A 14,619-nucleotide genomic window follows, 5' to 3' on the forward strand; every position below is an offset into this window, starting at 1 on the left:
GTATAACAATTTTTGTTAGATTCGCAGTAAAATTCATTTCATTACTTTTATAATACATCACAGTCGAAAATAAATTAATAAAATCCCTGATAAGATTAAAATTCTGAACGGAATCGAATTTTTTATACTTTTGGAACAGAGGCCGATGCCAGAAACACACAGAGATCAACTTAAAAATTTACGGAATACCCGTAACCAATATTTGATGAATTTGGGTTAAAGCAGAAGTACTTTTTTGGTTTCGTCATCGATTTCTAATTTAAATCCTTTTGTTTCTTTACTAATTACTTCTTCTTCTTCCTTTGCCCTATCCGTTTCGGACGTTGGCTATTAACAAGGCTATTTTGACTTTGTTTACGGCACCTCTGAACAGTTCGGTCGATGTTAGTCCGAACCATTGTCGCAGGTTATGCATCCGTGAGTGTCGTCTTCTTCCCGGTCCCCTCCTACTGTCGATTCTTCCTTGGACTATTAACTGTAGCAGCCGGTACTTAGTATGCCTCATGACATGTCCGAAGTACTCAAGCTTCCGTTTCTTTACGGTGAAGATTATTTCTTTGCTTTTGCCTATTCTCTGCATTATTTCCACGTTAGCGATGTGGTCTGTCCAGGATATCCTAAGAATACGGCGATATATCCACAGCTCAAAGGATTCTAGTTTCTTCAGGGTGGCTTCCGTTGTGGTCCATGCCTCTGCTCCATAGAACACGACCGGGAAGACATAACACTTGACCAGTCTTAATTTTAGTTCCATTGAGATTTTGCTTGTGAACCACTTTTTCATATTGTTGAACGCGTTTCGCACTTTTTCAATTCGTGATCTTATTACTAATTACTAGACTGAGGCAAATATGCAAAAAGTGAAAAATATGCGCATAAATATACACTAACCTACCCAAAAAATGCATTTTAGAAAATATGCACACGCAATAAACTTTTGAAACACCCTTATATTACGGAATTATAATGTTTATGCATTATCTTAGATATTTGCATAAAATATGCAATATATGCATTTTGCATATTTGCCTAAGTCTACTAATTACCATCGTTTTGGTTTTCTAAGTTAAAATCGTCATATTAAAGTGTTTTGCTCTTGTGTTGAATCCGTCGACTTGTCTTTATAAAGTATCTGCATCTTAAGGTGTTTGTTCCTCATGTACCCTATTATTTTAATGACTATATCGAAAATAAATTACCATCTATTCTGACGAAGCTGGTGAAGAGCAATGGGCGAAACAAGCTGCAGATGGATAGACTGCATGCTGAGAAGCCGTATGATAAACGTTACTGTGGGATATATGGTTGACATCTGATTTTTTTTTTACTTTTTTGAATAGTAGGATTAGTTCGCTAGTTCTCTTAAATGTCAACGCTTTTAACTATCTGATGCCTTCGTTGTATCTTTTACGTAAATATATACCAAATTCCTTATAAATACTAAAGTTACTACTGTTACCGTGATGCAAATGTATAATTGAAATAGGACTGATTTTTTGTTTTTGTAATTTAAAGTTTATATTTGTTTTTATTTGAATAATTTTGTACTAATATTAAAGATTAGAGTAATATTTTTCAAATTGTAAAATAAAAGTTGGTGTATGATTTTTATATTTCCCTTCTTTATACTGTTCTTTATGAAATCCCAATTTTATCCCAGTACAGTAATTTTTAGACATTGCGACCTTGATCTATGTGAGAAAAAACACAGGTGAGTAATTTATTTTCTTAATTTACCCATAACTGTTGAATGTGTGTTACACAAACCAGGGGCAGGCAAATTATCTCAGCACCAATCTGAAGGAGTTACTTACCAAATGAAAGTAATAAAATGTCATAAAAATAATAGCCCGATAACTTTAGGAGCGGCTAAATGTAGCAGACGAATCCGACGTTGCCAAGTTGGCTAGTCACAGAGATTAGCATAACCATAGATACAGTATAGAAAAGATCTTTAAAAGATTACAAAGTATATCAATTCATCAATTCTTTATTTTTTTGGTTTATCGTTTATGTGCGGGTTTTTTTTCGTTTGAAGATAATTATGGTTGTAATGTGCAAAGAATGTTCAAAAGTTTATTCAAGCCAGAGTAATCTGAATAGACATTTAAAGGAAATTCATGGCTTAAATGCACAAATATTTTATGATAAAAATGTGACATCGTTTAAGTGTTTAGAGGGATGCAATATTTCTTTTAGGCTACGACTAGAATTAGTACGGCACCTAGAGGATTGTCATAATTTTAAAATGTAACGAGAGATGTACGAATTCTCTACAATTGAAGGTCAGTATGAATCCATTTACTTTCTAAATATCATTAGGTACTTACATTATTTTTTTTAGACTTGGTTAAGACAGATTTGGTTAAGAAACGTTCGAAGTGTTTCCAACGCAGAATACATTTTTCCTCGTGGTTTAGTTTTTTCAGTTTCCGTTAAAGATGTATATTATGATTGTAGTAGATCAGGTATTCTTGTAAACAAAATAATATTTTTGGTTTGTTTATTTTTAATTTTGCAGGAAAAAGTCGTGAAGTTTCCCACATTCGGAAAAGAACGAAGAAGTGTCAAGGATCTAAGAAAATTAATGTTGCTTGTACTAGTCAGATCAAACTTATAAAGAATGAAACTAATTCTAGAGTAAAGGCAATCTTTGATAAGACACATTATGGTCATAGCGTTGATATTCAACATTTGTCAATACCAAAGGTAGAAAGAGCCAACATCGCACAAAAGTTAAATAGTGGTGTAAGTGTAACAAGGTAAACTATTTTATTAAATTATTATGTATATGAAGTTAATTGCATACACTTATTATTTTTTAGAATTCTTGATAATAACAGAAATAATTTTAATGATGAAAAACTAAAGCGTATAGATTTGCTTACCAAAAAAGATATACACAATATTTAAAACGCATTTAATATACAAATTCAGGATGGAGTTAGACATGTTCAAGGTACTTTATATTTAGAAGTTTTTATGAAATTTAATTATTCTGCTGACATCAACTAAAAATATATTCGTTTGTTACAGATGCGGTTAGTGTTGATATGTATGTACAAGAATGCATGAATTTAGACATTATCCAGTTCTATTATATAAAGCACAAGGTGAAGTGGATGAAAACTCTTTCTTAAAAAAAGATGATTTCTGCATTATACTTATGAATGTATCACAACAAAAAATGTTATTGCAGTTCAGCAATAATATAGTGGCTATTGATAGTACACACGGTTTAAATGCTTACGATTTCGAATTAACAACTATTGTAGTTGTCGATGAGTGGGGTGAAGGGTTTCCTGGTGCAGTTTATTAACAAATAGAAAAGACACTCTTATATTTGAACTATTTTTTCAAACAATTAAAAATAAAATAGGAGTCTTAACACCAAATGTATTTATGACAGATATAACGCATGTTTTCTATAATGCTTGGAGGTCAATTATGGGTGAAGTTAATATGCAATTGTATTGTGCATGGCACGTAGCTTGGCAATTGAATATGTCCAAAATTAGTAATTTAGAAAAAAGAAAAATAGTATACCAGTCTTTAAAAATTTTACATACTGTAACAGATAAAGAAGAATTTCAGAAACTGTTATCAAATTTTATCGAGCAAACATTTGAAGATGGAGAAACAATAAATTTTGGTGAATATTTCTTGAATACTTATGCTAGAAATTTTCAACTATGGGCTTATTCATACCGTCAAAATGCAGGAATTAATATAAACATGAGATTAGAGAGCATACATAAAATTATAAAATATGTGTATTTAGATGGTAAAAAGGTAAAAAGGTTAGACAAAGGACTTGATGCACTTAATAAATTCATTAGAGATAAAGTTGTTGAGCGAATCTTAAAAAAAGTAAAAGGAAAAAATTCATCACATATACAGCTTATCAACAAAAGACATAGAACTGCAATAAAAGAAATTAATCAAATTAAAATAATTGAAAATATAAATAGTAGTAATATGTGGTATGTATCAGAATTAGGCAGTACTACTTCCAATATAAAAAGTTATGAAGTGGCAAAAAATGGAGAACCATGCTGTCACCTAACATGCTCTGAATGTCATGTATGTATTCATTCGTTTAGTTGTAATTGTATAGATTTTTCTATAAAACATACAATATGTAAACACATACATAGTGTTGCTTCAACTTTAAGACAGAAGTTGCTTGAACGAAATATAAATTTAGGTATTAGTGACAATGATGATATTGTAGAAATTATAGACCATTTAAAAACGCTGTCACAAAATAATGATAATATTACTGACAATATTCAACAGTTGAGAAAACATGCTACAATAGAAGTTTCTAAACTACAACACAATATAGAATTAATTGAAAATGCAGACAATTTAAAACATGTTATAAAAACATTAAAAAATGAAAATACTATGGTTGAATGTAACCTAAATACAATCAAAAAGTTTTCACCTACAACAATTATTAATGTAGAGCATCATAATAAAAAAATTAAAAAGCAGCTAACATTTTATTCCACGAAAAAAAAAAGAAACAAGTTATGAATTCTAAACATATATAAGCAAACCCACTGTAAAAGAAATTGTAAATATAAAAGAATGTATACTTGGACAATCTCAATTTATTTCACGAAGTACTGAAAATGATCATAATTATTTTTAAGTTTACATTGACGTTATACCTACTTTAAGTCGAATATTTTAAAAATAGTGAAATACAAATCTTTCTTTTTTTTTTGTAATATATTAAATTAACACGAACTTTTGCAATTTCACGATCGATATATTTTGTATACTGTATGTAGATATAAATAAACTTATTTTTTACCATTGTTTTCTTTTAATTCCTAATACAGAGTGATTGATAACTTACTAAAATAATTCACTTGTTTTTGTCATATTTAGAACGCGAAACACAAATTGTTCCTTATTATAATATTTTATCTTTACAAACAACATTCAAAATTTCAACAATTAATTAAAATAATCAGTTTCAACTTCTCATTTATTTCTTAAAAAATATAACTGTGTGAATGTTGTCTCCTATATTAACAAATAATTAGCATCAGACGATTAAAAATATCTTAATTATAAGCAACTTATTCGCTAAATATGCGAGTAAGTTTATTGGTTTACCACTGATATCAGAAACTTCAATCCTAAATTTTGAAATTCGCGCTATTCTTTTTCTAGCCAACTTGGCAACGTTGGATTCGTATGCTACATTTAGCCGCTCCTATAACTTTAACGAAAGTACGAGTTGAATATAGCCGCAAATGTCAACCATGGAACAAAATATTTCGGTTTGGCAGTGTTGGCATGTTGTTATAATATATATGTTTTATGCTTGAACTAAAAAAAAAGAAAGCTTTTGAAAAGTACATTGTGGTTATATTATGTTATGAATTCTGCAATTTTTGCCAGATTGCAACAGATGTTTGCAATTAATCTCGAAAGACAAATATTTACTCGTTATTGTTTTATATAAATTAAAAATTGCAAAATTCATAAAATAATATAATCAAAATGTACTTTTTAAAAGCTTTCTCTCTTTATATTTGAAGCATACAACATGCATTGCATAATATGCATTATAAAATCATCCCAACACTGCCAAACCGAAATATTTTATTTCATACACCATTTATGGTTATGTTCAGCTTGTACTTTCGTTAAAGTTTGAGCAAAGATTAGCCTATTAGCAAAGAATATAGACGCATATAGAAGAACAGTTCAAATGGGCGCTTTGTTTACGGTTATTATACTTCAAAACAATCCTTAAGAGGGCGACTGCATAAATTCAAACATGATTCAAACCCTGGCAGTCGGCTTAAAACCATCATGAAAGATAGTTAGGGGGAAGTGGGAAAGGAGTACGAACGAAGCTATTTATTTAACTTATGCATCCACTTAATCAAATTTCCACGCCATTGATTTGGGAACTGTATTTTTTTTTGTTTTTTTTTACACAATAAAATCTTGATCTTTAATATATTAAATTGTTAACGTTGTATTTTAAAACTTAAAAAGATATACTTAAACTTAAAAAATGTAATAACTAATATAAAAAGTATAAAAGTATTTTAGTGGTTTAGGTATAAAAGCCACCCTTATTAGCATCCATACTTTTGGTATGTTTTCTAGTTTTAAGCTAGCCTGCAGTATCTTCATATTTTTTTATAGAGGTCATTTTCCTTCTGTAAAAGAATTGTTTAATTTCCCTCTGGACCTGGTGATTTATACGGTACAAATTAGTTTATTGTCCATTTGATTTTGTCCTAGTTCACCACTTGTTTTGTAAGTTTTCCCTAGAACCATAAGTGATGCCAGTTGCTGTCACGTGTCTAATGGTATCAGTTTTGTTTGAGACTCGGGAAAGTGCACCCTGAAAAGATATTTCAGAGTATCTTCACAATTTAGAGTGTATTCACCTGACTTATTTTGGAGGGAGGGAATACTTATCTAAGGGTCTTTTGGGAGAACTTTATGGAGCCTTGACATTTCTGCAGTCTGTTCTATGTCCTAGCAATGACCTCCATGATTCTCATTTTGCCCTATTAAGTTGTTTTATATTCAGTCCATGCTTTGCAATAATCGCCCCACTCACCAGATTTTTTCGATTTGCAAGATTGTCATTCCGCCTGGGTACTTTCCCGTTGAAATCACTCACTATCTCCAGACAGTTATCTTTAAGCGCTGACATGACAATGAAATTGTACGGCGGCCATGTCTACGTTCAATGTATGCCTAATCGTCTCTTTAATCTTAACTAAACAATATTCCAGGTCTGCTTGATATGCTTCCCAATTTGTTTTACGAGGATTGCGATAAGTTTCCTTGATATGCTCATTGCCTGTCTCGATGATCTGAACAATACACCTCATCTAAGGCATGCCATTTGTTAACAGTTTAGTGTTTGTACTGCCCCAGGTCAGATGGTAGGCATTCGTATCAAAGCCAATAATTAATTGCAGTTCATTTTTCATGCAATCTTTCACTAACTGTCCATGGTTGTTCGGGATCATCATATGGAAGGTATGCTGATCTGAGATTTATCTCCTTCATAACTCCTCCCTTTATGACCTTTATCTTTACTATCGTTCAGTCTGTGGAACAGAGATCACAACCAGTCTTCTGTGTTTTGCCTCAGATTAATAATTTAGTAAATTTGAAATAATTTAATCTATTCTTCAACTAAAAGTACGAATAAAATAGTGCATATTATGTCTATGGTTGCCGTAAATAAATTAAACCGGGTTAATTTTTCTATGCACACCAGATAAAATTTCACAACAGCACTGGTTCCGTTTAAAACACGGCTGATTCCGTCTGCGCGATCGAGATGCGAGTACTTATCTTGACAAGCAGAGTGGGCATTCCGATTGTGTATTATTCTGTGTCACTCTTCCTATTTCGAAATGGATTTTGCTTATTTTAACAATCTACGAGTATTCACTTACGGAAACAGCAAGTGGTACAAATAGGTACCATTGACCCTTGGCCAAAGGGTTAAACTCATAATACGACCAACACGAGCTTGGCGGTTTGTTATTTTTGTTTATGTATAACGTTTACATTTTGTTAAATTTGAAATTTGATTGAAATACAAAACAAAAGCTGCATTAAAACACAACAATAGAAACGTTCAATAAATTATTATTGGACACGGTTAAAAAAAGGGTAATTTCTTTTTGTAAAATCCCACTTTAGTGCAGTAAAATACCAACATTAAAAAAAAAAGTTTATACAAAAAATTTAAAATTTCGATTCACGATCTGAACAGCTAAATATGTATTAAAAACATACAAAAAAGTCCCCAATAGTAACAAATAGACAAGAATAACCTGCAAAAATAAATAATTTATCTTTGGCACTACTGGTTTAAAAGTCAATATCACAAAGTACATCATCCATGCCATCGTTCAGTAAGTCTTCGGCCTCTCTCGTACTCTCACTAAGCAAATCATCAAAGCCGTCGTCGAAGATATCTTCGTCTAGTTCTTCGATTTTTCTCTTTTTCGGAGTAAAATAATTCGTAATATCATTGCCACTTAAGTGCAGGGAATCAACGTTATCGCTACTGACTCGAGATTTTTGTTTGCTGACGCCGACTGATTCGAATGAGTCTCTACAAAGTCCTACAGCGTTCAGTGTACGTTGCTTTTCTTGAAGAAGAGGCCAGATGGAGTCGTCCGCTGTACCGCCGGCTAGGAGATACTGGACTAAAACCTCGTTTTCTTGTCCTATTCTATGGGCTCGAGCCTCAGCTTGACTTATAATCTGAAAAATATTAAAATCAACAAATTAGTTATAAATGAAATAATAGGCAACAGATATAGTCAACAAATATATAAAAACTTAAAAGATGTTTAATAAAGCAAGTAAGATTGTGCCATAGTAAAGAAGTGGATGGCTTTTCAACTACTGCATAAAAAAAGGGGGTCATAATAAGCGAAGAGAAAAGTAAAGTAATGATATCCATGTAAAACAGAAAACCTAAAACCATCTTTTACAATAGAAATCTTTATGAACAGCGATATGCGACAGGGAAGACAACACTAACAGTGTTGGACTTGAGTATTATGCCTATGAACGCTGTAGTAGAGTATATGACCAGAGTATGGCCGGACAGGTCAGGTACCAATTTTGATTCAGAATCAAATTTATATAAGTTTCTTGTTTTTTTGTATGAATACAGAATTTATAATAATTTAACAACAAAAAAAGTACTGGAACTACTTTATTTGAAATTTCGACCTCTAGATCAAAAACTGTTTTCAAAATATGAGAAAAACCTGTATTTTACTGTCACTATAACTGTCATTCTTAAAGACAAATACTTTATATACTTACACTGGGGTTCCAATGAAGCTCGGCAAATAACACTAGCTTAGCAGCTGTAAGCGTAATTCCAGCATTTGCAGCTGTTATTGACAAAATGGCACACAAGTATTTGTCATCTAGTTGAAACTTTGAAATAAAGTACTTTCTTTGATCTGTCGTTGATGTACCATCTATTCTGATATATTTAATATTTTTTCTCTTGATAAGATCTTCTAGAGCATCCAACATAACCTTGTGATGGGCAAACACCAAAAATTTTTCTTTTTTCTCTAATATTTCCAGGACATACGAACTAAAAAAATGTAATATATCAAATGTCTTGCAATTTGTTTTAAGAGTACTTAGTTTGATGTATTTCAAACTTTCAGATCCAAACCCTACTTATCCGCCAACAGCATAGCTGACAGTCAAGTGATTTTATGTTTAAAATGTCAAAGGTGGTATTTGTGAGTTAACATTCTGTTAATTCTTAGTATTAGTGAACTTATAAGGCATTCATTGAAAGAAGAAATAGAAGAAATTTGAACATGTTCGTGGTGTTAATTTAATAAAAAATGTTACAGTGATAATAAATATGAGAATCTAGTAAAGAAAACAAAATAACTACTTACCATACAGAGGGGATTTTAATTTTAGCAGTTTCTGAAAAAAATGTCAACAAAGCAGCATGTTTGGCTGCCCCTTTCTGCTTCACAAATTGTTCCCCTAAAGCCAGCAAACATTCCCGTTCTTCCTTTGAAAACTGGTTAAGTTTTGTGTCCAAATTGATAATTTCCTGCCTCTTTTTGGGCATTGCTGATAATACATTTTCTTTAGTTCTACGTATCATAAACTTTTTTGCCAGAATTATTTCAAGTTCTTGCAGATTCGAACTTCCCGAAGTGTCCCAGCCAAATTTGGTGGTTTTGCCATCACAATATCGTTTACTATACTGAAAGAAGTTCCCAAAGAAGGATTTATCTATTAGACTAAGTTGAGTGTACAATTCACTGGGTCTAGACAATGCTGGTGTACCACTCAAGAGTATCACCTTTTTAGCTTTGTCTGCTAGTTTTAAGGCAGCCTGATAACATTTCGATTTGTAACTTTTGAGAATATGAGATTCATCTATTATCATTACTCCAAATCCTCTTTCTAGCAGTTTTTCTAAACATCTAGTCATTAAATCATAGGAGGATATAAGAATTTTGGATTCACCAATGTAATCTTTTCCTGATACCATGTACTGGACTTGTAAAATAGAAATTGAAGGTAGATAATTTGATATAGTTTCCTCCCACTGAGTCCTAAAAAAGCAAATAAATGAATTTGTGTTCATTCATCTATTATCAATGAGTTATTGATACAAACATTTAAAAAAGGTGGCTGGTTTAAACAAAAACACGGATACTGCATTTTGTTTCAAAGCTTTCTTTTAGTTGACACTGAATAGAAATTATAGCAGATTCTTAACTCATGTTTGTTTTGTTGTAGTTCACTTTCACCCTCCACTTTGCTGATTTATGATTTAAACGCAGCATTTTATATAATTTATTAATTCTAATGGCAGTTAAAACAATTTCGTCAGCAAATCTGAGATGGTTTAAGTAGTAGACATAAAAAATGTTGAAAGTGCAAAGAAAACTATGAAATTTACTGTCCGAAAAATGCTAACATCACAATGGTATAACACACTAATTAGCATATCATTCAAGATAATATTTATCAAATTATTATATTTATATTATTTAAAATGTAAAACCTAACCTAGCAGTCAGCTTTTCATTTGCATTTCAGGGTAAATCTACTTCTCAAACTTATAAACAGTACATATTAATTAGGTACAAATTGGGTTAAATAGTGGACCTAAAAATGCTTACTTCATTGTAGCAGTAGTAACTATCAAAAGAGGCCAGTCATTTTGATAATAATTAGCTATAGCCAGAGCTTGGAAAGTTTTGCCAAGGCCCATATCATCTGCAATCATACATCTACCATTTCTATTGATTCCAAACCTAAAAGACACAAATAAGTTCATATTTCTCTAATATTATTGTTATTACCTTAAACCTTCAATCTGAAAAGGCATAAGAGCAGCAGATAATACAGGATCAAGCCTATTAAAATCAATTTCTATTTCACGAGGTGGCACTTTCAAACAGTTTATAACAAATTTTGGTATGGGTTCAACTGTTACCTTCTCTCGTAACTTTTGTAATTCAAAAAGTAATAAGTCATGGTGCTGTATAGAAAAGTTCCAAATACGATTCTTAGGTTCTAAAACAAGAACATTATAGTAAATATGAGGAAATTTAGATAATAATTCACAAATAATAAACTAATTTTAGTTTAAATTAGACTTACCATATAGTTTTGATGGAATATTTTTAAATATTTGGATAATTTGTTCATCAAATTTATTTACATCAACTTTAAATCGATCTGTAGATATTAAGGAAAAAACTGCTGTTATCGTTTGTTTGTAAAAATTAGATACAGATGCCATTGTTTATTTAATCATTTTTCAAAAGTAGAATACAGTTTTTATTTATCTAAAATTGTTGAGAAAATTCAAAACAATATGTTTATTAAAGATGACGTTAATGTCAAATTGGCATTTAAGACACCTGTTACAATTCTTGACTTGTTTCACTTGGAATTCATCTACAGACAGTTTATTAAAAAGAGGGAGACATTTAAAAGAGAATGCTTCTGTGAGTAAAATAAATGATATGCCAACTAGCAAAGAATGTACACAGAAAAGTTTTTAATTGTTTTAATAATAGGAAACCTAAAACAATCAATGATGTGCTTTAAACTTGCAGTAGAAATTAGTTCTGATCTGAAACTACTTTTCAGATTCGAGTTGAGATGTTGGTTGCATACTTTAAGTACACGTTTATCAATTTCTCCGCAGTTTTTTCTTAGGTACCTGTATAAAGTGAGTGAACAAAAATTATTAGAACCACCTAGGAATACATTTTTTTTTAAAGTGTATATTGTATTGTATTGTAATTATTGTATTACATTTGTATTTGAATTAAGCGGTCAGTTCTTGCATTGTTAGTTTGTAACACTGAAATAATAATGAACTGACCACAGAAAAATAGCATCGATTACAAGACTTCAAGAGTAACTGAGGCAACTGTATAAAAACATGAGAATTTGGATTTTGCTCATTATTCAAAGGAAAATGCATTCAGAAAATCACCAAACTACGAAATTAGACAAATTAATCGGGTAAACTTGCAAATGTCATAGCCGACATAAAGAGATTTGAACTTAACATCAACGAATCATTGAGGTAAAAAACGAATATAGACGCATATGCGTCTAGTATATACTTTTGTGCCATTTGTTTCTCACATTCTTCATGATACTTCACCCACTTATTAGATGTGGCAACACTTGGTGTGTATTCTTTTTTTCTTGAGTCCGGTTCCTTTTGCTGAGGGTAAGGAAGCACATTGTGCAAAAAAAATCGGTTGCCTGTAAAGTCGGTTTTACGGGCGAAGATTTTACGTGACAACGTCTTTTTCTCGGTAGAATATTTATTGATATGAATATTATTAAATTGCACAATAGTTGTTTGCAGTTGAAACGCGCTGTTTCTTCTCAATCGACTGAATTACGATTGATTGCAGAGTGATTTAAACTAATAATTTACTTAACACTATCAACATTTGTCAATAGTATGACATAACCTATAAACTCAGTTTCTCAACTTTTGTGTCAATCTAACAATTAATCAATCAATCATAGTTTACGATAATGAAATATTAGTGTACAATTATTTACCTTTATTGTTGTAGTTATTGTAAATGACGAATCTAAGCACTCCACATTTTCACTACAGACACAGCTGACGATACTTTAACCACACGTGTGAACTTGTATTATGACGCTTTCTCGGTTTTCCAACGCCAAGAACGCTCGAGAAAGACAGAGACACAAGCACGCACCGATTCAACGCGCCTAATTCTCTAGTGCTGCGCGCGAAGCGGACCGATCATGTTTGAGTGGGAGAGAGACGCAAGGCATTCGCCGGTCCGGCGGGCCTCTCTCTCGTTCGGTGACTCATCGTAACAGACGTGAGCGGGCGTTACACTTTTTCATGAGTGACTCCGAGCCACAACCTAATTTAAGACGTTGTCACGTCAAAATATTACATTTGACTTCTTCTACCTCATCTGGACGAAAACTGATATCAATCACAATATTGGTAGCATTCGATGTGGTCGGAACTTGATCGCCTAAACCTAAAGAATCAGAATTGAAAGATTCTGAATTCACAGCACTTATCATATTATTATTTATAGTAGATACCAGGGGGTATATATTTGGAAGAGCATTATTATCACACTGGATCTTCTCTCGCTAAGTTTGGTTGAATTTTGACTTCTTTTGTAATTTGAAACCAAATGCTGTACAGCGATTTATCTTTAATTACCTTCCCATTAATGTTTTCTTCTTTTTGTTGTCTTAAATTGACCCAGGAGAACCACATCATATTTGATTATAAATATTTAATAAAAACTGTAGCTTTAGTGTTAATATCTTTAGTTTGAAACATATCGGCTGTAGTCCACATTATTTTTTAAAAATGGTTTCAAACTTGTAGCTTTAATTCCTGATAGGCAGGACCTGCGATAACGAGCCTGCAAGGGATGCACTGCAGGCGGGCGCCCCTGTTTGAACAGCGCCAAAATGAGCTTCTTCCTGCTCAAAAAATTTCTTTTGTTTAAAGGCTTTGTATCAGCATTTTATGTAAAATAAACAGTTAGTATTCTGTGTTTAGTAATACAAAATAGTTTGTCAGCTTACTGTGCCAGTAGCGCACCTAGAATTTGCCTCTGGGGGGGTTTGGTTGGTCACTGAAATTTTTTTTATTTTTTTTATGATGTTACTTCTTAAAATGTGTGAGTAACAGTGTCGGAATAGGGTCCTGGGGAGGGGGGGTTTAACCCCAAAACCCCCCTGGGTGCGCCACTGTACTGTGCAGTTAAAAGAACATTATGTAGATGTTATTAAAAAAAAAACCGAAGGGCGGCTATGTTAGTTTTACAGGCGGGCACTTTATACCATAGCACCGGGACTGCCGATAGGTATTATATTTGAGGTTATTTTTGGATCATCAATCAACTGACCCAGTGCCATAGGTAAAAATAATTTAATACTTTCCTGACCATTATTCTTTATCTTATATTTTCGAACAACATTTTCCCTCTTTTGTTTTATACGTAAAAACACAGAGACATCTAAAGGCTGGAGGATATAAATGGCATTATGGGGTAGGTAGTGCTGTTAAAATTATTTTACTTTTTCTGTAAAATTTACTTAAATATAGGGTCAGATGTGATTTATGTTAATCTAAAAAGACAAGAACGAGCAACTCTATTTGAGAATCCTTTAGGTAGGGTACAAAAACATTCGAAAAATACTCAAAAAAAAACATTCTGCAGTCATCCAGCTCCTTGACTTTTCCCTTACCCTGCCTTTAGAAGCTGCTTTACAAAAAGCGGACGAAATCCAGTCCAGAATTTAAAAATTTTTAAAGGAGGAATGAATTTTCCTTCTCTGTTCGTCAGTTCGTTCATCATAGAAGTTTTTCCTTCAGGTTCAATTACAGTATCACTTTTTGGGGCCAAACAGAAACATGTTTCATCCAAATTATAAATTCTTTTCGGATTATCTAATATATTGGTAGCACTTATACCGCTTAAATTCATACGAACCTCGTCGAACCATTTACGTATTTTCTCTTCAGTTACTGCGCCTCTACTACTGTAAACATATTCT

At 32.1% G+C, this 14,619-nt stretch overlaps 1 protein-coding gene and 1 long non-coding RNA gene across 2 annotated transcripts; one reads left to right on the forward strand and one right to left on the reverse strand.

The window, feature by feature from the left end:
* The first annotated feature begins 2,388 nt into the window (after nt 1-2,388).
* On the forward strand, nt 2,389-3,484 carry LOC140448340 (uncharacterized). Its single transcript, XR_011951689.1, has 4 exons — nt 2,389-2,468; nt 2,522-2,762; nt 2,826-2,959; nt 3,037-3,484. It is a non-coding gene; the product is annotated as an uncharacterized lncRNA (long non-coding RNA).
* A 4,197-nt stretch (nt 3,485-7,681) lies between these two features.
* Marcal1 (SWI/SNF-related matrix-associated actin-dependent regulator of chromatin subfamily A-like protein 1) lies at nt 7,682-11,438 on the reverse strand. Its single transcript, XM_072539962.1, has 6 exons — nt 11,185-11,438; nt 10,884-11,097; nt 10,701-10,835; nt 9,453-10,127; nt 8,851-9,133; nt 7,682-8,277 (listed from the first exon to the last, which is right to left on the reverse strand). The coding sequence occupies exons 1-6, from the start codon at nt 11,324-11,326 to the stop codon at nt 7,879-7,881; spliced, it is 1,848 nt and encodes a 615-aa protein (XP_072396063.1). The 5' UTR covers nt 11,327-11,438; the 3' UTR covers nt 7,682-7,878.
* Nucleotides 11,439-14,619: the final 3,181 nt, after the last annotated feature.

The sequence above is a fragment of the Diabrotica undecimpunctata genome, chromosome 8 (assembly GCF_040954645.1).
Source record: "Diabrotica undecimpunctata isolate CICGRU chromosome 8, icDiaUnde3, whole genome shotgun sequence".
Lineage (NCBI taxonomy): Eukaryota > Metazoa > Arthropoda > Insecta > Coleoptera > Chrysomelidae > Diabrotica > Diabrotica undecimpunctata.